A 24,620-nucleotide genomic window follows, 5' to 3' on the forward strand; every position below is an offset into this window, starting at 1 on the left:
CAGTTCCCCTTTTCTCCTTTATTGTATTAGGCCCTTTTTTTCCTTCACATATTTTATGCTTCTGCCACTATAAAGCTCACTAGCAAGAGGTGTGCTTCAACAGCCAGGGTTTGGCCCCATCAGTGCTAGTGTGGTTGGGGAAGAGTTCTGATATTCCACTTTTGCTGCTGGGGCCTTTCTCCTGAACAGAGTCCTTGGTTTTACAGCCAGAGCTTGTCCACTTTATCTGTCATCGAAGAGTTTTTGGCGAAGAGACCAATGCCAAGTCCTCCAGGCTCAGATGGAGGAGTTCACAACTGGGTCCGAAACATCAACTATTACAGTGAGTGCAGCCAATCCCCCTCTCTTTTGGTGTGACACTGATCTTCTGTGATGGACTCATATCTGAAAGCATCCCACCATCATCCTGTAGTTGTCCTGGGTGTGTAAATGCTCGTCTGAAGCATTCTTCTGATGAAGTCTTTTTCAGACTGTTCTTGGGAATTTGCTCGGGAAGATGATGTCAGTTCAGTTACAACCAGCTGATAATTTCTCAGTCATTTTTGGCATCGTACTCAGACGATGTTAGACACCTTTAACATCTACTCACACACTGGTGCTTTTTAAAACTGTAAAAACTGTTTTTAAAACTTTTGTGCTTCCCGTTCATCTGTTTTCTAGATCTTGCTTCCGAAACCAGAATTACTGTGGAATGGTTTCACTACCTTGAGGCTGTAAATTCCTCCTTCCCTCTTCCCCAGCTTTAAATCTTTTTCTGGCAGGGGTTGTTACTTCGTGTTGGCTACTTTACAGACCAGGACTGAGAGGAATGGTGGATGTGGTGTTCCTGGTTTTTGCGGGGCTGCCAGAAGCAAGCTGCTGCTCAGGAACAGAGACTTGACACTCCCCTCTGCAAACCTTTAGACTGTTGTTCTCTGTGCTCTGATCCAGTTGACAGGGTTTTGCCAAAGTCTTTCACAATCTCCTTTCTCTTGGTTCCTTGAGCTTCCAACATACATGAGGCTGTTGTGCCTGCTGCTCTTGCCTACCATCTGCCTTGCCTAATACAGGGTCTTGATGGGCTAGGTGCACTGTAGCACTCCCAGGCTTGGGTTTGCCAAGCTTAAGTAATGTTTTGCTTGTTCTTTCAGTTGAAAGCCCAAACTGTCTGGCTGCATTGCACCCGCCAGACTGGGCAAATAAGAGGTACAGAGTGGTTGAGCTGAGGTCCTGGAGTGCATGATTTGAGGAAGACCCAGAATTGTTTGGGAGACAGTGCCAAAGCTGAATGGTTGGGAAGCGGGTCTGTTCTGATGGGATTCCCCCAGACAGGCAGAGCTTTTAAACGTGTCCTTAATTTCCTTCTCAGGACTGGATGGCAGCACCTCTGCCTCGGAAAGGGAGCGACTGATTAACCAGTTCAATGACCCCAGTAACACTTCTGTGTGGCTCTTCCTTTTGTCCACGCGGTAAGTTGGCTGGAGGAGGAGGGTGCAATGGAGAGCTCACACTGCTCCTCTGTGTGTGCATGTGTTTTCTGTTCTTAGATTCCTCTGTACCTTGCTTTAAAGACTCTCTGGCACGATAGTGCTATCTGCTCCTGAATTCCCTAGGGGTGTAAGATGTTAGCCCTAGTCCTTTGCAAACTGTTAACAACAGTCTTGGAAACCAGATGTGGGTCTGAAGTTGCCTGTATGACTGGAGGGAAATCTCAGTGGTGTCAGCACGGCTGCGGTGGCTGTCCCTACCTAGAAGCTTTGAATATTGGCCAAGGCAGCAACTTGAAATTTTCCTTTAATTTCCAGTGCGGGGTGTTTGGGTGTCAACCTCATTGGAGCAAACAGAGTGGTGGTGTTTGATGCTTCTTGGAACCCATGCCACGACGCCCAGGCTGTGTGCCGAGTGTACCGCTACGGGCAGAAGAAGCCATGCCACATTTACAGACTGGTGTCTGATTATACCCTTGAGAAGAAGATCTATGACCGTCAGATCTCCAAGCAGGGCATGTCAGGTAGGTGTGTGGGCATCATGTGGGCGCTCTGATCTTGCCTTTCCCTCCTTTTGGCTTCCAGTCCCATTTCTGTGGTTTTCGTAACTTTTTTTTTTTTGAAGGTTGAAAACCAAACAGCCGAAGAAGTTGTCAGAGGTACATTATCCTAGGGCTGCATTTGATGTTTGAGTCAACAGTGACACAAGACCCCGTAAGAAACACGGGGTAGAGCAGTAAGGGTTATAGAGACAGGATCTTGTAGCACAGTTGTGCTCTGCATTGCCATTTACTTTCCTTGCTATTTTCTTGGTTACAAGAGACTGGGAACTTGGGCTGTGGTCATCCTGTTTCCCCTGTGTCTGGACATAGCATGTCTTAAACTGGGCATTACTTATTAAATAGCTCCTTACCTCCATTTCTCCAGCATCAACAGAGGGGAAAAAAAGCCAAATAAAAATACACATTGATATCTTTGATTGTACTTACTTAGGAGACAGAAATAATTAATTCACTACAGTTCTGACCTGCCCTTGTTCCAAAAGTACCTTTTGTGCTGGCTTGTGCCAGCTGTCAAGCTGCTCTTGTGGTGTATGCAGCTGAGGGTTGTAGTGACCCAAACAGGGTTCTGCTGCCTGTGTCCTGCTTTGTCTCAAAACCCAGCTCCAGGGGCAGCAGCCCAGCATGACTGACTCAGTGTGCCGTCTTGCGCTTGAGGTGGAGTCTCCTGGCAGCTGGCCTGGCTCCCAGGAGAGTCTTGGGTATAGATGTTTTGTCCATGTGCCCTGTGGCAGCAGTATCCACCTCTTCTCTTCTCAGTTCGACCTGTTCTTTCCTTTTCCAGATCGGGTGGTGGATGATCTGAACCCAGTGCTGAACTTTACCCGACGGGAGGTAGAGAACCTGCTGCATTTTGTGGAAGAAGAATCCGACCCTGCTCAGCTCTCCCTCAATCCAAGCAAGATGAAGGAGTCGGTTCTACAATTAGCCTGTCTCAAGTATCCTCACCTCATCACCAAGGTACGAACAACTTGCTTCCTTCCTGTACAGCACTGTGTAGACAGGAGGAGGACTGCAGGAATCTGTCTGTGTGATGGGGACTTGGTGGCAAGAAGGACACATCGGTATGCTGGTGGGAATAGGGCCCTCACTAGAGGATTTTTTACCGAAGAGCCCTGCCCTTCCCTACAGTATCTTCTATGCATTTAGAGCCACTTCTGCCCTGGACGGGCTTGGGGGCAGGTTGTAGGGCACCTCTTTTTTCAACATGGTGCTGTACCAGGAAGGTGCCAGTGGCAAATCCTGGCTTGCTGCCAGCTCTCTCCCTGGGGTGGCTTTAAAACAATGCTGGAAGAAGCCAGCACTTGGCTCCCTTAAGGAGAACCCTGCTGGTAGGGTGGTGCTGCGGGGTGGGCCTGTGGCCTGGTGCCACGGGGCTCTGGTGGCTGTGGGACATCGCAGTAGGCTCTGTGCTTTGTGCTCCTAGCCTGGCCTTCAGCTTGAGGGTTGTGCTACGTACCCACGTGGTGAGCGATGGCCCAGACGTGGCAGACAGGATGGCTTAGCTGACTCTCCGTCGTTTCTCAAGCTGTGCCTTGGTCGCTTCTGCAGCAGGGCCCCAGACAGGCTGTGCTGTGACCAGCTGTGCCTCCAAATCCCCACTTCAGCGCTCCAGTCCTGGAATGGGAACAGTGCTGACACAGGGACGGGGTGGCTGTGGGGTGTGTTGGTTCCCTCTTGTGGTGAGCTGGTGTCAAAACCTCTGTGCTGTGGGTTTCAGGAGCCTTTTCAGCATGAGTCACTGCTGATTGACCGGAAGGAGCACAAGCTGACCAAGGCAGAGAAGAAAGCAGCCAAGAAAAGCTACGAGGAGGAAAAGCGAGCATCCGTCCCCTACACCCGGCCGTCCTACGCACAGTATTACCCAGCCAGTGACCAGAGTCTGACGAGCATCCCTGCCTTTAGCCAGAGGAACTGGTGAGTACCTGCATCTTCCCCTTCTTCCTGCTCTGTAGATGTGAAATGATGGGGCTGAGGACGCTCACCCCTGTTGGTGGGAGCACTGCACTTCCCTCCCTCCTCTCTCACTAGGCGACCAGCCCTCAAGGGTGAGGACAAGCCAGTGGCAAGCGTCCGCCCAGTTCAATCTACCCCCATTCCTATGATGCCCCGTCACGTCCCCATGGGCAGTGCAGGATCAACCTCCAGTTCCAACCCTGCTGTCAACTTCCCCATCAACTATCTACAGCGAGCTGGCGTCCTGGTGCAGAAGATTGTCACCACCACAGGTGAGTTGCTGAAGGGAACTGCTGATGCTCGCAGGGGGTTATGATGCCCACACTGAATTGAGGAGAAAGGTGAGTTGCTGATGCGCACAAGGACTGTGGGCAGACAGGCATCAGAGCAACTGGTACCACTGCTCTGCCTTTGAGCAGCTCCCCTGTATGGCGAGGACTTTGTCTGCAGGTGTCTAAGGGACACGTGCCTGGCGGGTTGTTGGGAGTGAGCTCCGTGAGAGGGCCAGCAGTACTGCTTCCAGACAGGAGTCACCAGCTGTTTGTGTTGGGGCAAGGGAGATGCTGTACCAGAGCAGCACGGCTTTTGCTTCCTCAGAGCTTCTGCTGCCTCCTGTGCTACTCAGAATTAAACGTGGGGCTTGCTTCTAGCACAGCACAGAGAGGAGAGTAATGCACTGCAAACAGAGGGGTTTGGTGGTACATTTCCCGTGGCATGCGGTTTCACAGACGCTGTTCTATTTCTTCTCCCACTGCCAGATATTGTGATTCCGGGTACAAACACATCCACTGATGTACAGGCAAGAATCAGTGCTGGTGAGAGCATCCACATTATCCGAGGGACGAAAGGTAAGTTCCTCTGTCTTGGTAAGGTTCGTGAATAGGGGCTTGGCCAATGCTAATTCACAAAGAAAATGACGTAATAGCATCAGTTAGTCCCTCGAGAGGGAAAAAATACAAGAGGAGGAAGAGATCTGGACTCCACAGTGGCTCTCTTGCAGCTCGTGGTGTGCTCCTGTAGCTGATGCTTCAGGGCTATTGCAGCTGTGGCTGCTTCTGCCTCTGAAAGGAGCCGTTGGACTTTGTTACTGGGCTTCTTGTTCTCACAACACCCATTGCATGTTCTGGGGCAGCCAAACACATTTCCCAGTGCTCCCACAACAGATGTAGCTCCAGCATGAAGCTCCACATTCCCCACTGGCAGCATGTTGGGTGTGGGTCAGCTTCAACACAGGAAAGCTGAAAAAGGAGGAAATGGGGAGTGGGGAAGGGGGCAGAAGCCTCTTAGTGATCTTCCTACGTGTTCTGTGGGCCTGGCCTTATGCACCACTGCTGTCCTGTTCTTGCCCAGGCAGCCTCGCTGGCTCACCGACCCAGGGTCCTAAGCTGAGACCAGAAACCCTGAATGAAGTTGTTCTGCCTCTGTTCCAGGGACGTACATCCGGACCAGCGACGGGCGGATTTTTGCTATCCGGACCACTGGGAAGCCAAAGGGCAACGAAGATCGTCGGACAGCTGCCTCAGGTAGGGGCTTGCTCACGTGCTTTCCTGCCCAAGTGTCCGGATTTGCTGTTCCCTGGCTGCCTTCCATTGGTCCTGTGTTCAGACCTCACCCACAATCTTCCCATCACTGCCTCTCAGCCCCCAGCTTTTCCTCCAAGGCTGTCTTTCACCTCCTCCACCTCCTCGTTTCCAGGCTCCCAGAGCTCGTCGCTGGAGTCCGCGAGCAACGGCAGTCACAGTGCCTCATCACCGCAGCTCCCCAGCGCGGAGGAGCTCACTCGGCCCATATCCCCCGACAGCCCCGAGATCATCAGCGAGCTGCAGCAGTACGCAGAGGCCGCGGCAGCCCGCGAGTCCCGGCACAGCTCTCCCAGCACCAACGCTGCCCAAGGCCACCCTGCCCGCACGGACAACGCGCCTGGCCTAGCAGCTCGAGGAGCCGAGCAGCGTGCTGGGATTCACTGCATGGCTCCCTCCGTGTCTTCAGCCTTGCCGGCCACCAGCCAGCACGCGGATGCCCACTCGGTGTTGGACTTACGGGGCAACAAGCGCAAGTCAAGCTCGCCGTCGGCTCCGGAGGAGCAAGCCCTCAGGCAGCAGAAAAAGCGCCAGTTGCCATCATCCGTGCAGCCGTATGAACACGGGTACCCTGTCTCTGGTGGGTTCGCCATGCCTCCTGTCTCTTTAAACCACAACCTAACCCATCCGTTTGCCTCCCAGCCAGGAAACTCCTTGTACATGGGCACTGGGTCCTCTTACTACCAGCTGCCCAATTTACTCCCAGACCCTCATCTGGTGTTCCCTGTGACTACTGACCCTCTGCTGACAGCCGGCACCGCCAGCTCTTCTGCTGCTACCTCAGTCACCGCCAGCGTCCCCTCGTTCATGCTAAACCCTTCTCTGACGGGGGTGCTGCCCAGTTACTCGCTTCCCTTCACGCAGTCACTCCTGCCCGAGCCCAGGATGTTTGCTCCTTTCCCAGCCCCCATCTTGCCTAGCAGCCTTCCCAGGAGCATGGCATCTGCCTACCCTGGCTACGTGTCCCCTCACTCGGGCTACCCGGCCGGGGGCCTCCTTCGGTCCCAGGTGCCTCAGTTTGAACCCCAGGAGGTCCCAGAGGTGGGATGCAGCTCTAATGACGAGGACAAAGACGACGATGTTATAGAGATCACAGGGAAATAATGGGCCTGGCTCCTGCTCGGTCTCAGCTCCACCAGGAGGCAAAAAAAAGTTGCAGGACCTTCTTGGGAGTCAGGATTTCCCCTCTGGGCCACAGCAGTGGGTGGAGAAGGATGCGAAGGGTGTGGCGTGGTGTTTGTTTTCTTTTCGTTTTGTTTTGTTGGTTTTTTTTTTTTTTTTTTAGCTGTCAAGGATCTGAATTGTACTGGGAGCTGGGAGATGGGTGGGGGGCGTAGAGCGGACCTGCGAGGGCCAGGGGGGAGCAAGAGCCAGGGGAGGAGGGAAGCAGTAACGCAGACCATAGGAGTGCCTCCCTCCCACGCTCTGTCTGTCTGTCTGTCTCTGTTCTGTCTTGTCTGAAAGGGGGAGGCTTGGTGCCACGAGTCCCTGCCCTTCGCAGGCCTGGAGGCACGGGCTTGACCGCTGGCAGGGCTGAGCTCCTCCTCACACGAACTGCCTTATCTGTGAACTTCTCTCACTTGGGGAGGGGCGGGCCAGGGGCAGTGACTCCAGCAGAGGTTGGGGACGAAGCATTTTTACTGGGGAGGGAGAGGGGGGACTTTACATTGTGTGTGTTGGGGGGGGGGGGGAAGGGGGAGGGATTGATGTTTTTTACAAAAAAAAAAAAAAAAGGAAAAAAAAAAATCACCCCACAAACAATTTGTCAACCTCTATCAAATTCACGTGAAACTTGAGTGAGGGCTCCCCGGGCCCCTGTGGGTCCCACCCAAGGTAGGTCAGTCCCACAGCAGCGGAGCCATGCCAGACCTGGTGGTGGCTGCTGGAGGGGAATCCTGGTGACTCCCCCAGCTCCACGGCCCCGCCACGCTGTGGCCCAGTGGATCCAGGGGTCGCTGGGCTTGCTGCTGCTTCTGAACAGCACCAGGCACCGGAGGAGGTTGGGATGGGACGTGGTTCTGGCCCCAGTGCCCCTTGCTGGTGACCCTGATTGGAGCAACTTCCCCCTGCACAGAACCTCTACCTTAATTTATTACGCCAAGGCATAATATTTATTTTTGGGGGGGGCTCTTTCCTTCGATTTTTAAATTAATTTCCATATTAAAAAATAATAATAATAATAAAATGCTGGCCTCCGTCCTGCAGTGGTTGCTCGTCGGGCTGTCTGTGTGGGGAGAAGCAGCCAGCTGCCCAGAGCACAGCCCAGGGCCAGGAGCAGCCGCGGCAGCTCCCTGTAGCACCCCCAGGAGCTCCCCTCTGCTGCTGGGGAGCAGCAGGAGGGAGGACAGAGTCCCCTCGCTGTGTCAGGGCAGGTGGAGGAGCACGTGTGGGAGCTTCTTGTGCTAGTTCCTGGTGAGGAGGAGGAGGGCGTGAGGAAGGGCTGGCCCTGGCACTGACAGCGAGCACGCAGGCTGCTCCTCTCCGTGCTAGGGCTCTGGAGGAGAGGCAGCTCCGTGCAGGTCCCGTGAGCGCAGCTGGATGTGTGTGGGGCGTGAACACCCCGGGATGGGGCCCTGCAGTCCGGGACCCTTTTTGTCCCCATCTGGCTGTCACCAGGCCGGGTCTGTGCTCGCCTTGGGGGCCTGCCCCGGAGCAGGGCTGGGATCTTGGAGCAGGGGCAGCTTCTAAGGGCCTGCTGTGAAAGCAGCAGTCACTGATACCTGCTGGGACCGGGTAGGGAAGGGCAGGATGTCCTGTCATCCTTCACCAACGGTGAGCTGGAGACCTCCCCTCTTGAGAGAGAAAGAGAGAGCCAGGGGCTGTGTGTGTGCTCGTGTGTCACAACGACAATAAAAAAACGTTCCGGGGCTTTCCTAGTGTCTTTCTCTGTTTAATGGACATTGTCTGTCGAACATAACCACACCATTCATAGAAGCCTTAGATCAACAGTTTAGCTATGCAAATTATTTTAATTATTTTTTTAAAAAAAGACAAACATTAAAATAGTGCTTTCTTCTTTAACATATCCTAGGAGTTGAAAACCGAGGGGTTCTGAGCAAACTGCTGGACAACTTGTCTTTGGATGCACCATGGAAATAAAAATCAAACCCCCCCACAAAAGTAACAAAGCAAATTAACTGATGGTGTTCATGCAAGTTTCTCCAAAGACTTGACAGTGCTGCATCTGTGAGTCATGCCCTCCTGTGCTCTGTGTGTCCCCCTCATGCGCAATCCTGTGCCACTGATTGTATGACGAGTTCGCCCAGATGTCCGTTGCGTCCCTGTGAGGCTGTCAGATTGCCGGTGGATTTGGGGGAAGGGGGCAGAGGCGAGGGCTTTCCTTGGCCAGAGTAGCCAGGGGTGAGACCTGCGGGCTTGTGAGCAGGACCTGCAGGAGGCCGGAGTGGGAGCGGACTGGCACCGGCACCCTGCTGCAGCCCAGCTCCGCGGCGCTGGTCAGTATAGCAGAGTTCCTCTGGGGGAAGCCTCCCAGCGGGGCTTTTCTGCAGCCCTGCACTGCAGCGAGGCACGAAGCTGTCCCTGGCACACCCATGGGTGCTGGAGGTGGCCGTAGCCCGCAGGGAGCAGGCTGGGTGCCACCGGGTGGCCTCCCTGTGCCAAGCACCGGGTGCCCCGCTGGCCAAGTGCCTGCCGTGAGCCCCCGCTGCCCAGCCGAGCACAGCAGGGCCCCATGCCCCCTCCTGCTCCCTGCCAGCCCATGGCGCCCTTGTGGAGAGGGGGGACAGGTCCCCTGCACCCATCAGAGCCTTGGCCAGGAGGTGGCTGCCACCCCTGGGAGAGGGGCCCTGGGGCTGCTCCTCGATCTCCGTGGGGATCATCCAGGGCGTTCCTACAGCAGGGGACCTCTCTGAGCCCTTACATCTCTCCCGTGGGTCTCCTCTCCCCTCCCCACCCTTCTCCCATCCCTAACGTGTGGTTCTGCTGCAGAGGGTCCTGTCCTGGAACGGGGGCTTTCCCCTCACAGGTTAGATCTTCCTTTTTTTTTTTTCTTTTTGCTGCTGAATTTCTGTCTCCAAATGACCGGCTGGAAGCGGCTGCCGGCGCGCAGCAGGGCTGCGGGTGGTGCTGAGGACAGCAGTGCAGGACACTCTGCCAAAGTTTTTTGGAAGCTGAGGAAGACCCGGGGTGCCCCAGTCAGCCCCAGAGGGGAGGGGTCGGCCCATGGACGGGGTGGGGTGGGGGCAACGCAGCCCAGAGCAGCCCACGCAGGGCAGGATCTGCTGGGATGCCGGTGGGGTGGATACGGGCAGGCACAGAAAGGGAAATACTGCAGCAAGCAAAGGGGGCTTCACCAGAAATGGTTATATTTTGGCCTAACGATGTCAGCTGAACCCCAGAGAATCGCTCTCGGTTTGTGGATGGGCTCCAGGCCGAAAGGGACAGGTACAGCAAACGCCTCCGCGACTGGCGTGCCGTGCCGCGCTCTGATGAATTTTGTTAATCCGGGCTTGGGAGGACTGGGAGGGAAGGGTGGGGTGGGGGAGAGGTCTCGAGGGGAACGTAGTCCAGCTAGATTGCAGGGGGGATGAGGGCTCCTTGCGACTCGAGGGGAGAACACGGCCCCTTCCACGGGGCGACAGCCGCGGCTCCCACGGCAGTGGCATCCTGGAGCCTCCGGCAGATCCGCGCCTGCGGGGGGAGCCTGAATGAATCCATCGATGAGTCTCATTTTTTTTTTTTTTTTTTTTTTCTGTTGTTTTGGGGTTGTTATTATTATGGCTTTTTTTTTTTTTTTTTTTTTTTTTTTTTTTTTTTTTTTTTTTTTTACTACCGCCTTAGTTTGTGGACAGTCTTTTTGTGGTTGGCAAGAGGAGTATCTCTAGCAGGGTGGGTGGGTCGGTGCCCCACGCATGACCATGTGCTTCCCTCTTCTCTCTGTCGAACGGGACGTGCTTGCCTGATCTCCCAGAGCAGAGACTTTGAACAATTTGTTGTTTATATGATGTATTTATTTTTACTTGTGTTTCATGTCATTTTTTTAAAAAATAATAAATTGTAAGTTGGTATAACTGCCTGTTTCTGTCTGGAATTTGTAAAAGCAGCCTGGGCTGGGGTGGGTGGGGGTGGGCGCAGGCGCTGGGGATGACACGGGGTCCGGGGACCTGTGACCGTGGCCAGGTACAGAATGGTTTGTTTCCATTCCCGCCCCCCCCATCTTCATCACTGCTGCTAATAACCATCACCCCTAAGGGCTGGAGAAAACCGAGGAGAATAAATACTCTGCAGGGCGCCCGAGGCTTCGTGTCTGGGAGAGCTGGTCCAGGCCGCGCGCCCTCACCCCGTCGTGCACCCTGGGGTGCGCGCAGAAGCGGAGGGGCCCGGCGTGGCTTGAGGTAGTCGCAGTTCCTGCGGTTGGACGCATGGAGCAGTCCCGAAGCTGGCACCCGCCTGCGAGAAGGACCAAGAGAGAGAGCAGGCGGCCCCGGCTCGCCCCTACAGCGCCTGGGGCTGCCTGCGCACGCGGCCGCTCTTGCTCTCCGGGGAGCGGTGCTGCCACTTCTGGTGCCAGGCCTTCTGCCGCTGCCTTTCCTGGTGCCACAGGGCATTGCAGTAGGTGTCGAGGCTGGTGCCCGGTGCCCCCAAGGCTCGCGGGTCCGTCCGGGGGCCCTCGACCCCCTTGCTGCGTCGGTACGGCGGCACCTCCATCGCTTCGTGCTGGATGACGCGGAGGCTGTAGCGGGTGAGGGGCCGGGAGAAGGAGCGCTCCACGGCCTGGCACTCATAGGTGCCAGCATCCTCCCTGCCCAGCTGGCGGATCAGCAGCCCCTGCTCCAGCACCGCAAAGTGGCCGCCGGTCCTGATCTGGTGCACGGGAAGATTCAGGTCACTGTCCCCGAGCCGCCCCGCGCCCCCTCCCTGCCCTCCCCGCACCTCGCTCAGCCCCGACCCCTCGCCGCGCCACGCCAGCCACCGGATCGTCGTCTGCGGGGAGCGTGCCAGGCACTCCAGGAAGGTGGAGTTCTTCTCCACGCCAAAAACCAGCTTCTCCGTGGCCACTGCTGTCCCTGCACGGGGACGGGACAGGGTCAGCGCGCGGCACCCGGTGCAGGGGCGATGACAGAGGGTGCCAGGGGCTTCCCCAGTGCCCTGCTGCCTGCTCATCCCAGCATCACCCTGGGGCTGGTGCTCACCTTCTGCTGTATCCTGGCACTGGCTGAGCACATCGGGCTTCAGCACGTCCTGGCACCGGGCACGCCTGTGGGAGGGTGGACAGGACCACGGTGGCACCAAGTGGAGGCACCCGCCACTGTCTGCAGGCTGCCCCTGAGCGGGGTGGCCCCAGCGGGTGCTCACCTCTTCTCTGTCAGCTGGTGCGGGGCGCAGGTCTTGCCGTCCCAGGTGCAGTAGGGGTCCCTGGCCAGGCAGCAGTCCGTGCAGGTTTTGCCGTAGAGCTCGCAGCGGTACAGGGCGAGCTGGAGCAGCCCCTGAGTGCTGCTCACCAACAGCTCCTGCTGCTCGGGCAAGCAGAACGGCAGCGCTCAGCACCGCACTGGGCTGAAGCTGCCGGGAGGTGTGGGGACAGCGGGACAGAGCCAGCCACCAGCAGGCTGCTTGGTGGGAGCAGGACCCCAACACGTGCAAGTCCTGGGGCCAAGGGACGCTGAGGATGGAGCGAGTACCCCGTCCCTTTAGGTACCAGTGTGAGGGAGGACTCACCCGCTTCGGTGACAGCTTCATGTCCAGGATGGGAGAAGGTGTCTGGAAGAGAGGAAGGGGTTCCAGTGAGGCTGAGGGCCGGGGTCCCTGCTCCCATCTCCTCATGCACCCACTCTCTGCGGTACCTTAGAGACGCTGATCTCCTCCAGGTTAATCACCTCGGTGCCGCTGGCCAGCCCCACCTTCAGAACCTTCCCCTCATCTGCCAAACACAGCGGGAGAAGGAGCTGGTGGGGCCGGGCTCCCCGGGGGTGGGGGACACTCCTGCCACCCAGCCACCCTCTGACGACCCCGGCCCCAGAGCCGGGCTGAGGCCCTACCCGTGCCGAGGAAGAGCACGTCGTAGTGCCGGCTCTCTGTCTCCAGCCGGTGCACCAGCAGCCGCCGGAGCCGGTAGGGAACGTTGACCCTCACCAGGACGGGCTGGCGGCCCTGCGGCTGCACGGGCTCCCACATCAGCTGGTGGGAGCGCACGAAGCTGATCACCTCATCGGGGAAGTCCTTGGTGGAGCGCAGGAGGGGGTCGTAGGTCTCGCTGGGGCACTGAGGCGACACGAGGAGCTGGGTCACCACCGGGCCGACCCTTTGTGTTGCCTCAGCTGCCCTCCCAGCTCCTTACCATGCCGGGCCGGGGGTAGGGGACGCGTCCCTTGTATTCCACCCAGCGGTAGTCGAAGCCCTCCTTGTGCGCAAAGGGGCCGCTGAAGGCCGCCCTGATGGCAGCCATGGAGTAGACGCAGACGGCGGAGCCGCTGAAGACACCGCTGCGGGGTGGCTGTCAGCATCCCTGCTCCACCACGGGCAGCCGCGGAGAGGGGCTGGGGGTGCTGGGCTGCCCCGCGCCTGGGCACGGGCTCACCTGGACACCGTGAAGAGGCCGAAGATGAGGGGGTTCTGAGGGTCCCGGGTGCGAAGGAGGAAAACATCCTCTGCAAAGAGAGAGGTGGAGCTGGAGCCAGAGGTGCAGGGGGGGGGGTTCCCGGCCGGGCGGCTGGGGCAGGCTGCCACTCACCCAGCTGGTCAAAGTGCGTCTGGGTGCCCTGCGGCCCCGGGATGGAGCACACCAGGCGGGCCTTGAGGAACGTGCTCCAGCGGTTGATGAGGCTGCGCTTCCCTCCGACGTCGTTCTGCCGGGCAATGAGAGCTGCACCCAGCCCAGCCCCGCCAAGACACCCCCACGGCTGTCCCCGCAGCGGGACACCCGAGCTGCGACAGCAGTGGCAGCCCCAGCCTTGCTCCTCGCCCCGCTGTGGGGTGCCCGGGGGTGGGAAGGTGCTTGGGGAGCCACCGAGTGGGGCAGGGGACTTGGGGCTTTCTCACTGCCGTGCAGCAAAGCACAGGCAGAGGTGGGAACCAGGCTCCTGCTCACCAAACCAGCACGGGGTGGTTAAGGTTGGAAGGGACCCCTGGAAGCCCCCAGCCCAACCCGAACAGAGGGACAGTGGCTTTTCACAAGGCAGCACTCCCCGTGTGTCCGGCAAGGGGGCAAAGCCTGCCCTGTGTGATCCCAGCCTGAGCCCACTGACCTTGCAGACCCGAGCCACCCTAGCATGGATGTGCCGCCTGTCCCACTGCCCAGCCTCCAGCGCCGTCTCGCGGAAGAAGACGTAGACCTTGTCATCGTGCGGGTTGTAGGTGTCGGGGATGGCGAAGGCACCCACAAACGCAGGCTCTGGAAGCGACGGCGTGCTAGCACCCCGTGCAGGCGTGCCCGTGCCACGGGGGAGGAGGTGGGAGCAGGGCACCGTGCCGAGCACGGCCCCCCTCGTACCGTGCAGCCAGTGGTCCTGGTTCTGCTCCGTGCGGATGTAGCTCTGCTCGGCCCCGCGCACCCAGGTCCGGAAGAAGGCGGCGCTGCTGCCCATGAAGTCGCTGGAGGTGCCCGAATACAGCTCCCCATCTGCGGGGTCAGTGGGGGGCACGTGGAGGAGCTGGGGGTGCAGTCCCCCACATGCCGAGTCCCCAAGGAGCCCCAGCTCCCTGCGCCCCCAGCCCTTACCGACAAGGAGCGCAGAGAAGGGCTGCCGGGGGCTGTAGGGGCACCGTCCTCGCCCCGACTGCAGGGAGTGGGTCACCAGCTGCATCAGGGCGCCCTGCCAGAGCCCAGGGGGAGACGTCAGCTCCACCAGCCAATGGAGGAGGGAGCCTCGAGGGGACTGGGTCCCTCCGCAGCATGGCCGTAGCTCACCGGGTGCCGCTCACCTTGCCGCGGGCTCCCAGCTGGATGAAGGCGCAGACGGGCTGGTAGGAGCCCGTCCCGCAGGCGAACACGTGGCTGCTGTTGTAGGGCTGCAGCAGGCGGATGAAGTTGGCGCACTCGGTCTGCCCAAGGGGAGGAGGTGGTTGTTGGCAGGGAGGACCCGAGCCGGCGCGCTTTGTAGGCAGCCCCCCCAACGGTTTGGGGTCTCTGGGCGCTGAGTGCCTGCGCCGAGGCACAAAAAGCCCCAAGCTGGGGACTCCCGGCCCTGCTCACCTCCACGTCCTTCCCCGCCAGCCGGCAGTGTTCAACCTGCTCCCTGGAGGCTGGCCAGAAGATCTGCGACAGAGGCGCCCGAGGCGCGGGCAGCAGCACATGTTTGGGACAATTTCACGGGACGTGGCCCTGGGTGCCAGAGCTGCCCCTGGAGAAAGCGGGCAGCCCGGCCCAGGAGCACGTCTGCACCCCCTGCCCAGCACTGACCTTCTCGGGCTCTCTGCCGGGATGGTCGAGATGCAGCAGGAAGATGTGGTTTTTGGCTCCCACCATCAGCCAGGCCCTGTCTTCATCCAGCAGGAGGGACTGGAAACCCAGCCCGTCCCCTGAGCTCAGCAGCAGGCGGGAGCTGTTGGATTTCAGCAGGTCTGAGGAGCATGAGGTGGGAGGAAGGGCAGCCCGTCAGCGAGCTGCACCGCCCTGCACGGCCCTGGGCCACTGCCGGGAGCTGAGCGAGGGGAGACCCTGCTGGAGCCCTGTGGGCACGGCTCTGTCTGAGGAAGCGGGGCTGGGAGATGGAAATAGCGAGGAAGGAGATGCTGGCCACATGCTGCAGGCACTGATACCTGCCTGGGCCTCGGGCAGGGATTTCCAGGCTGCTTCCCACCAAGTGAACAGTCTCAGCAGCTGCATTCCCCTCCCTGCCCTTGCCGTTGGTGCTGGGTCCTCAGGAGAGGACAGGGCTGGCACCCCCACATCCCGCAGTGGCTGAGATGCTGGGTGAGAAACCTCCTCTCCTTCGTGCTCATTATCTCCCAAGGCCAGGGGTTTTTTCTCCTTGTCAAGACCACTGCGACGGCCCTGTCCCACCCCCTACCTTTGCACCCTCCGAGCAGGGTGACCCGGGGCTTCCTGGGGTCACCGCCCGGCTGCACAGGGCACAAGGAAGAGCCGGCCCCACAGGACATCCCCCAGCCCAGGGGAAGCCGGGCTCTGAGCCTCTGAGGGGTTTCCATCCCCTCGCTGCAGGCTGATAAGAGCTGCACCGGAGACGTCTTCGGTGCCGGTGACCCAAACCCCGTGCCACCAAATGCAGCCAAATGTCAGGGGACCAGAGCCCGGCAGAAGCCCCATTCGCCACCCGCCAGCTGTGCCAGCCCCGGTGGGTGCAGCAGGTCCCACAGTGACCCCACAGCCTCCTCCAGCATGGCCAAACCCCCTTCCCAGCAGGGGGGAAGCCACCAGCACCGCTCCCGGCCCCGCACCCCCTGCCCCATCCTTCCTCCGCTCCCACAGCCTCGGCTGCTGTCATTTCCTCCCCGCAGGCTGCTTGCGTCTTCCCCCGCTGCCCCCCTGCCTCCCCCCTGCTGGGGCCTGACGTGAGGCAGGCGGGCTCTCCGAGGTCCTTTCATTTGATTTCGATTTTCTTTTTTTTTTTTTTTTTTTTCTTTCTGAAGTTTTTTTTTAAACCTGAGAGCTCCTTGCGCCGCTGTGTCCTTGAACCTGCCCGCTGCTGTCCCTGAGTCACATCCCCTGCCGCCGTTCCCATTGTCCTCGAGCCCTCCTGATGCTGGGAGCTTCCTCTCCTGCCCCTGCCCAAGACCGGAGGGCTGCTGGCACGTCTGGCCACGGGGCTTTGAAGGCAGAGCCCTCCACGTTCCCAGCTCCGGCTCCAAGGAAGGACCAAAAGCTGGCCCTGACGCCTGCTCCCGAGCTGGGTCACCAGCAGGACCACTGCTCCGGGGATGTCCCCTGGCACCCAGAGGCACCTCCATGGCAAGCCTGCCCCATCCCCAGGCTGTCCGGGACCCTGCTCCAAGCCCTTGGCACAAACAGAGCCTGCCCTGAAGCCCTCACAAAATAATTACAGGCAGCAGGGATGGAGCGGGAAGGGCAGGGAGATGGCAGGTGGGGCACAGGGGGGCTGCTGGGGGACATCGGAGCCGTGGTGCCACCGTGGCCACGTCCCCCTGCCCGTGCCCAGGCTGGGAAAACACAGCCCGGCCCCCGCGGAGACGCGTTCCCCTTACCTTTGTAGGCGACACGGAGGCGCGGGGCGTGCTGCTTCCAGGCCCCGGCGCTGTCCGGCTGCGGCAGCAGGGCGCAGAGCAGGAGGGCAGCCAGCGGCAGCCTGCGCCCACGGGGACCCCCCGTCCTCGCCATCGCGCCGCCGCGGAGCTGCTGCCTTCAGCTGAGAGGGGAGAAAATTGGGGAAATGCAGGGGGCGGCCATGGGGGGGGGACACGGGAGTTGCCCCGCACCCAGGCACGCTTCTGGAAGCCCCCCCGGGTGCATCCAGGACCTCACGGCCTCGTTCAGTGCCCCCCTGTGTGCCCTGGAGGGGCGGGTGGCAGGGCTGGCTGCTGCCAGGTCAGGACAAAGAGACATTTCTAGCCCTGCTCGTGCATGTCCTGCACTGCAGCAGCTCTGAAACCCACCCTCCTGCTGTGCTTTCAGCTCTTTTGAGTCCCACGGTGGAAGGGTTTTAAACGAGCGTGGAGGCTTCAGGTGCAAGGGCTGGGGGCTTCCTGCAGGTCTGCGCAGGAGCAACCACACCACCGGGAGCTGAGCACCTCCAGCTGCCCTGCTCCCTCTGTCCCACAAGAAGCAGCACTGGGCTGTGCCTCCAGATGAGGTTTGGGGCTCTCAGGGCCCCCCAGACCCCCCCCGCCACCCCAGTGCTCATCCAGAGGTTGCACCCAGGATTTGGCAGGGGTTTATTCTACCAACGCGCACAGGGTTGCTGGAGAAGCAGGGAAAAGGCCAGCCTCTAAAGTCTCTGAAGGTGGCAGCCAGGGCACAGCCACCTCCCTGGGGACACGGGGACAGCCCCAGGCTGTGGGGACACGGGGGTGGCACGTCCCTCGTCCGCTGCACCGCGAGACCCAGCGGCGGCTTCGTGCCACCGGCAGCATCCCGGCTGCGAAGGGGGTGGAAAAGGGCAGGGAGGGCGCAGCCCCAGCCCGTCACCCCAAATTTCTCCTGGAGGAGAGGAGCCGGTCCCTGCAGAGTTTACACTGTGAGAGGGGGAGCGGGTGTCTCACGGATGGAAACAAGCTGCGGGTGATGAATCCAGGGCTAAATTAAACACTGCCGACAGCTTTAAATAATCAACTGTCCTGAGCTGGGACTGTTTTTATCGGGGCTTGGAGAGGGAGCTGCTGATGAGGGCAGGCTGCCGGGCCGGGGGAATTTCAGCAGGGTAATGCCTTCCTGGGGCTCCCACGCTCTGGGTGCTGGGGGATTTGGGGGCTTTTCCTTCGGAGACCGGCTCCCGCAGAAGGTCTTGCAGGAGATGGAGCAACGCCAGGAAGAGGAAAGTCCCTCCAGCTTACAGCGTGCTCAGAAACCTCCAGAAAATACAGCTCGCTCGTGAAAGCCATGCCCCAGAGAGGCAAATTTCCAGGGCGGAAGGGCCCCGGCAGCAGCTCCATCCCCAGGGACGGAGCGTGCCGGAGGAGAGCTCGGCAGCAACCCCCTGCCAAGTGCCAGCCCCACAGACCCCGATTGTCTGGCTGTTAATCCCGAGCCCCCACGCTCAGGACGTCGCCTTCTTGAGTTACAGCCTGGGGCCAGCCGGGCTGCGGAGGGGCCCCAGCAGCAGCTGGGGGAGCCTGGGGGGGGGCTGAGAAACGGGGCAAAACCTGGCAGCCAGCAAGGGCAGGAGGATGGGACGGCTGCTACCGTGCCGTGCCCCCGTCCTTCACCTCCCCACGGCTCCACATGGCCCCACGATGCGCTCTGGGTGCTCAGCGGTGCCCCAGGACGTGTCACCGAGGCCACGTCTCATGTCCAGGGGTGGCAGGGCTCGGTGCAGCCCCCCCGGGATGTGATGGATGCCCCGGCAGCTGCTGCGCCCTGCTAGCCGTGCCGTCACGCAGAGGCAGCTGTCAGCCTTGTCCCCTTCTGTGGGGGACAAAGCCACCGTGTGCCCCCCCCCGGCCTTTCCCCGGAGCCCAGGGGTGGGAGCGGAGCCCTCCATGGGGAGGGGATGGGTGCTGATGGAGTGGGACCCCTGACAGCAGAGCTGGGGTGGCAGTGGGGCGCTGAGGCACTGCCTGCAAACGGCAGGGTGAGACAAATCCCCTGGTCACACACATCCAGCGGCCCTAAAAGCTGGGGAAGGGGGCTGAGCCCCCCCCAGGGCTGGGTCCCCCAAGCCTCGGGACCCCTGGGGGCACAGCTGCATTCCCGGGTGCTGCCCACACCCCGGGGCCGAGCCCAACACTTGTCACTTGCCCAGCACATGGCCCGACACCCGATACGGAGCTCGCCCCGCCACGGGGCCGCTTCCCCGGCTTCCTGAGCCAGGCACGGGCTCAGATGTGCGCGGGGCTCCGCGGGCAGGAGGCTGGGAGGCAGCTGGCCAGCTCCGCGGGCAGGCAGCCCCCGTGCTCCGGGCTGGGCTGGGGTCTTCTCCAGCACCCCTGAAGCTGCCCCCCACCCCTCCCTGCTCCCTGAAGCACATGGCTGTTTTTTTTTTCCTGACCGGCTCAGCCCTTTGGGCAGGGATGCTCAGCGCCTCGCCGGGAGCTGCTCCGCGTCCCCCCAGCTCCAAAGCTGGGGATGAGGCAGGAGCTGCCCACCAAGCACCTGCTCCTCGGTCACTCCTCAGAGCGACGGGGCTGTCACCCTGCCTCCCAGCACCGGGCAGCTGAAAAATTGTTTTCTTTTCATCAAAAGCAGGCCCGCTCCCTGCCCTCCTGTGCTAATTGGAAGAGGTTGAGCAGGCGTGGGGGGCTTGGCCAGAGAAAGTATTTTAATGAGGCTGGAGGCAGCCTGCGTGGCCGCCTGCTTCATCTCAGAGCCTCTCGGTTGCAGCTGCTGGGTAGTTCCAGCTGCGAGGCTCTGCCCTGCCAGCCTCGGGCCCCTTCGCAGCCCCCAGGGTCTGCCCTTGGCTCCAGCACGCTGCTGCCTGCGTCCCAGCGAGGATGAGGAGGAGGAGGAGGAGGGATGCCAAGTGAAGGGCCGCAGTTTTGCATGTGGCCCAGGGCACTCGCAGCTCTGAGCGGGGGCAGCGTGGGAAGACCAGTACTTCTCCCCGCTGACAATGGGCAGATTGAAACTGAAAGTCTATTTCTTTTTTTTTTCTTTTTTTTTTTTTTTTTTTTCCTCACGCTGGCCAAATGAGCTTACATCAGTGATCTCCTCCTGGAAAACAGGGAAATAAACCTTAGCCCGCTGGTGGGAGCAGCGAAGTTGCTTCCGCACACAATAAGCGGCAGCCTGCCAGCGAGCTGGACGAGAACAATAACCCCACGCGGACATGTGCCTGCGAACCGCATTGTCTGAGGGAAACCACATCCTGGGCAGGCTCCCAGGACCCATGAGTGCTGCAGCAGCCGTGCCGGTCCGTGCCAGTCCGGGTTTGGCAGTGCCCATACCGCAGGCACGGCTCTGCCGGGGCTGTGCCAGGATTGCACGGGGTCACCGAGCGTGGCGATGGCACATCCACGAGTGTGCCCATCCCGTGGTGCCCGCACCGGGGAGCAGTGAAGGTGCTCGTGGAGGCCGGGGTTGGTGGCAGCCAGGGCTCAGGGTAGGCTCCTGTGTGCCACCATGCCCCGGTGGCCAGCTGCAAGCTGATGCCCGATTGTCACAGCTGCCTTTTGGGGTATTCCCAAACGTTTGGGGCATATCCCAAATGCGTGATGGCTCTAGGGGTGCAGAGCACCTCAGTCCCTGGCCCTCCTGTGCAGACCATGGCAAGGCTCCTCAACAAGTGGTGTGTGGGGGGCTCAGTCCCCAGCCCCAGCCCCACCCCGGCTGTTTTTTCGGCCGGTGCCTCCCAACACCTCTGTGGTGCTGGCTTTCAGCCGCCTTCCGCAGCTGCAGGAGCCTGTGAGACCTCGCGCCCTCAGGGACTCCCCTTGCTGTAATCCCAGCCGCAGTGGGAATAGAGCAAACACGGAGGAAGAGGCAGCCCCGAGCGCTCGGCAGCCACAGTTTACAATAAATCCTTGTCCGTGCTGTAAACAGTCCCCGAGCGGGTGTCAGAGGAGCGCAGCAGGCGGCGGGGAAGCCAGCACCACGCGCCTGCGATAAGGGCTGCCAGCCCCCGTGGCCGGGGGGCTGGGGGCTGCCCAGAGCATCGTTAGCAGCACCTTCTGCTGCGGCCACCCCGGGTGGGCACGGCCCCTACACGCCCTGGGGGGTTTCCTGTCCAAATCCTGACCAGCAAAGCAGAGTGAGTGCATGAGCCCTGCCTTGCGTCCTCGTGGAATTCGGCGAGATTAGATTAGGGATGAGTGCTTCCCGTATTTTCTTATAGCAGTGATATCTGTGTTTTCAAATTGACCTCACCATCGCTGGCTGATAAACCATAGGGGCGTTTGTTAGTTTTTCGGGGACGTTCAGTGCCCTCAGCTCTGCAGGAGATGTTCATGCTCTCCAGCAATGAGCATACTGCAAGCTGTGGATTTCGGCACGCCGGGCACTGCAGCAGTCAGGGCATTACAACGGTGCTGTCCTGTCCTCAACTGCCCGGGCACTGCCTGCAGGGTGCTGCGGGGATGGCAGTGGCTCCACTGGGAGCGGATGGAGCAGGCAGCACACGTCTCAGTCACACTGTGCCATCAGTCCCTTCCCAACGGTCCCTGCACCGCTCTCAGTGCGTTGTTTTTCTGGATGGATTTGGTTTCCTACGGGCACTTCTCCCACAGCACTTTCCCCTCCTCCTGTGGGCACGAGGCTGCATCCAAAAGGCGCTGGGTTCCTGGATCTCACGCTGCCCTCCAGCCTCACACCCCCAGCTGGGCTAACGAAGCCAGCTCATTACAAGCATCATTTCCCCCGGACAGGGCACTGCGCGCTGTCACAGTTTGCACCGTTTGTGGAGGTCTTGTTTCAAGGACAGGAAGAAATTACCCTCTGCTTTCATTTAAGTCAATCGAGTGCTTTGCTATTTGTGTCTGTCCATAACTGTTTAGCCTTCTCCTCACCATCTTCAAACCGAGTGTCACCAGACCTCTGCACCGCAGCACCCAGCTCCTTGGCCAGCCCCAGCCCTGTCCTGAGACCCTGGGAGGCAACAGAGCAGGGGCTAAACCTCCCCCACCACTCCCTCGCTGTCCCTCCAGCTCTGCTCCCTCCCTGCCTGCTCCATCCGATGGCCCGAAGCGAGGCATTTCTCCTCTGCAAGGCTGTCACAGCTGCCTGAAGGCAAGCGATCGATTTTCATTTGGGGGTGGGGGGATCCAACAAAGCTGTCTCTGGCTGGCAGAGAGGTCCCCAGACAGGAGCAGCCCCTTGGATAAACCTGCCAGCAGCATCCAGATGAAACAGCCCCCCAAAAATCACTTTGGAGATCGAGAGCTTGACAGTACAAATAAGAGCTTTACGGTCCAAATAAAAGCTTTGCGGTCCAAATAACTCCCGGGACCAAGTTAAGGCGTTAACAGATAGGAGCCCACAAATACCATCACCAAAAACTTTTTCAATGCAAGCTATGGCAAGCCGAGCGGCAGAACAATCTCTGCTCTCGGTTTTGGAGTTGGCAGAAGATTAATCGCTCCAAAGCCGCGCTGCACAAAGACATGAAGTGCCCCAAGCCCACGTTAAGCCCAGAGGAGCGCTCATTTACACAGGGTCAAGCCTGCTCCGGCTGTCCGCTCCGCACCGGAGCCGCTCTGAGCTGGAAATGGCAGCACGGTTTCGTCCCTCCGGGAGGGAGAAACAATGCCGAATATTCCAGCCGGCCCTGCCAAGCGTACGAGCAATCAAAAAGTTCCCTCGTTACTCACCGAGCAGCCCGGAGGACCCCACGGGCAGGGAGCTGCGGGCGCACCCCGCACCGGCCGCAGCGCGCCGAGCTGGGCGCGCAGGGTGGAGCCGGGTGCCGGGTGGGCCGGGGGCGGCCTTCATTCATAAAAGCAGCCCCAGGAGCATCTGTCCCGGTGCCGAGTGTCCTGCTCAGCCCCCATCCTGCCTGCCGGGCCCCGCGGATCTGCGAGCGGCAATTGCCATCTAGCGGCGCCCGCACCGCTCCGGCCCCTGCTCCAGCGCAGACCGGGCTGCGGGGCTCGCCTTAAGTCATCAGGAGCGACGCTGCTTTTCCCTTTAACTTTTCATTCCCTCGGCTCAAGGCGTACCTCGCAGGGGTGGAACAGTGGAACAGTTCATCGGATGCCTCTGCCAAACGTGTCTGCTGCACCGGGGGCTGGGGACGGGGAAGGGCGCCGTGCAGGTGCTGCTCCTGCGCTGCCTTCACGGAGGAAACCCCTTTTCCCCAAGGGGCTCCAGAGGCTGTGTCATGGAAAGAAGGAGGTTGTGTTCCTCTGGACGGATCCAGGCTCCTGCGTGCCTGCACCAGCACTGTGCTGGCAGCAAGGGTCGGCACAGCCCAGGGCCACGTCTGTGCTATCCATCTACATCTACACCTAGATAGAGATACACATCACAAAGGGTTTTCCCAGCTTCTTGGTCCTAATCCGAGCCCATAAACTGGACGCCCACAAGCGCTTGGAGAGCGTTAGGTGCATTCCTGGAGCACGTTTGGTTTGTTTTCATCTGAAAGGAATCCAGGCTCTCCCGAGTCCGAGCTCTCCAAAGCCACTCCAGGATGAGATCCAAAGTGCAGCAAGTGGGGGAAGCTGGGAGATCAGTTTCAAAACTGAGCCCTGCTCCAAATTAACGTGCTGGAAAGGATGCAGCCTAGCAGGGCTTTGGGGAGCAGGGGCTTCACTGTCCAACGCCCCACCACCAGTGCACTGACCCGGCCATTTCCTAAGTCCTGCCCATCAGAAAGGCCCCTGGGATGACAGCAAGTCCCAGGGTCAGAGGCAGCTTCATCAGCAGCTCATTTTTAGGGGCTCCATCCCACTGCCCCAGACCTGCTTGCCCCCCCATAGTGGCCAGGGCAGTGACGGGACACTTGCCACTTGCCGCAGCAGAGGCGGTGGCAAGGCGGTGGCACAAGGCAGCTGAGAGGTGAGCCCTGAGCTTTCCCCCAGCTCGGGGCTGTTTCTGGACAAGCCCATCCTCCCATTGTGCTGCCTGCAGCCCTCGGTCTCCTGGGTGTGCGGGGCGCTCATTTCCCAGCTTCCTCGAAGCACACCCAGGCGCTCGGCAGGAAGGCGAGGTGCACTTTAGCAGCTGGAAGCGATCACCAGGCCTCTCCTACATAGGAAACGGGTGAATCCTGGCCAGCCCTGTGAGGCTGCTGACCTGGGGTCCTCCCTGTGGACACCCACCCTATGCCAGGGTGGAGGCTCCGTGCTTCCTGGGCAGGAGATGCTGGGGAAAGCAAGAGCGCACCGTGGAGGAACCCCCACACTCAGGAGAAGAAGAGGAGCCCCGAAGATGCAGGGCACGAAGTTGGATGGGGTCCTGTGCCCCCTGCCCAAGCAGGGCCAGCCTCACCCCAAGCCATTCGGGGCTAGGTGACACCTGGGAGAGGCTGGGCTGCTGACCGCACTGCACCGTGGCTGAGGGAAGAGGAAAAGAGCAGAGAACTGGGGGGTTGGGGGAGAACCTGCCTCCCTCCCATCTCGTGCGGAGGCTGGGGTGACACCTCCCGGGGTCACTCCACCTCCGTGTGTGCACTGTGCTCGGAGAAACACTGCACAGGGCTGGGTCCTGGTGTTTTACTGCCGTCCCAAAGCCAAACGCAGCTCCAAAAAGGCTTTCTTTGTGAAAAAAAAAACAAACAAACAAACAAAAAAAAAACATGAAGCCCAGCGATTTGCCTCCCTGGCCTGGGGGGTGCTGCATCAGGCTGAGTGCTGCCAGCCAGGGGAGCCAGCCCTGCCCTGCAGCCTGCGCGGGGCCGAGGAGCCCCAGCTGGCCCCGAGCCGGTGGCACTGCTCTCCCTGCTGCAGGCAGCTGATGCTCTCCATTACAGCCCCACACGGGTCGCTTCTGAGAAACCTCCTCCTTGCCCCATGCCAAGCCCTGTGGCTGGGTTCAGGTACGTGCCTCGCTTGAGGCATTAAGTTACCGAGCATGGCAGAGCACAGGAGGGGGCTCG

At 60.0% G+C, this 24,620-nt stretch overlaps 2 protein-coding genes across 4 annotated transcripts in view; one reads left to right on the top strand and one right to left on the bottom strand.

The window, feature by feature from the left end:
* RAD54L2 (RAD54 like 2) overlaps positions 1 to 10,360 on the top strand; it is a 56,768-nt gene extending 46,408 nt beyond the window's left edge. For 2 of the 3 annotated variants that reach the window (XM_082768037.1, XM_082768038.1), the window contains exons 14-22: positions 207 to 322; positions 1,349 to 1,448; positions 1,785 to 1,990; positions 2,811 to 2,986; positions 3,747 to 3,943; positions 4,058 to 4,254; positions 4,741 to 4,830; positions 5,413 to 5,505; positions 5,678 to 7,122. In XM_082768037.1, coding sequence (XP_082624163.1) covers positions 207 to 322; positions 1,349 to 1,448; positions 1,785 to 1,990; positions 2,811 to 2,986; positions 3,747 to 3,943; positions 4,058 to 4,254; positions 4,741 to 4,830; positions 5,413 to 5,505; positions 5,678 to 6,666 — 2,164 coding nt within the window. In that variant the 3' untranslated portion in view covers positions 6,667 to 7,122. Of the gene's footprint in view, positions 1 to 206; positions 323 to 1,348; positions 1,449 to 1,784; positions 1,991 to 2,810; positions 2,987 to 3,746; positions 3,944 to 4,057; positions 4,255 to 4,740; positions 4,831 to 5,412; positions 5,506 to 5,677; positions 7,123 to 8,593 lie in introns of those variants that run through there. The other variant, XM_082768039.1, reaches the window with a different exon arrangement.
* Positions 10,361 to 10,510: 150 nt separating this feature from the next.
* LOC309881746 (semaphorin-3D-like) lies at positions 10,511 to 22,825 on the bottom strand. Its single transcript, XM_082768041.1, has 18 exons — positions 22,396 to 22,825; positions 16,684 to 16,844; positions 14,921 to 15,081; positions 14,714 to 14,776; positions 14,443 to 14,562; positions 14,240 to 14,333; positions 14,012 to 14,140; positions 13,767 to 13,912; positions 13,253 to 13,367; positions 13,100 to 13,169; positions 12,860 to 13,004; positions 12,561 to 12,783; positions 12,366 to 12,442; positions 12,241 to 12,282; positions 11,878 to 12,035; positions 11,715 to 11,779; positions 11,455 to 11,588; positions 10,511 to 11,385 (listed from the first exon to the last, which is right to left on the bottom strand). The coding sequence occupies exons 2-18, from the start codon at positions 16,814 to 16,816 to the stop codon at positions 11,017 to 11,019; spliced, it is 2,244 nt and encodes a 747-aa protein (XP_082624167.1). The 5' UTR covers positions 16,817 to 16,844; positions 22,396 to 22,825; the 3' UTR covers positions 10,511 to 11,016.
* Between the last annotated feature and the right edge of the window lie 1,795 nt (positions 22,826 to 24,620).

This window comes from Aythya marila, assembly GCF_965140915.1.
Source record: "Aythya marila genome assembly, chromosome: 10".
Lineage (NCBI taxonomy): Eukaryota > Metazoa > Chordata > Aves > Anseriformes > Anatidae > Aythya > Aythya marila.

Coding starts and splice junctions, on each gene's coding strand:
- LOC309881746 (XM_082768041.1), bottom strand. CDS start 16,816: ATGGCGAGGACGGGGGGTCCCCGTGGGCGCAGGCTGCCGCTGGCTGCC. Junction 13,913..14,011: donor CCAGGACCACTGGCTGCACG/GTACGAGGGGGG, acceptor CGTCGCTTCCAG/AGCCTGCGTTTGTGGGTGCC. Junction 11,386..11,454: donor AGGGGTCGGGGCTGAGCGAG/GTGCGGGGAGGG, acceptor CCCGTGCACCAG/ATCAGGACCGGCGGCCACTT.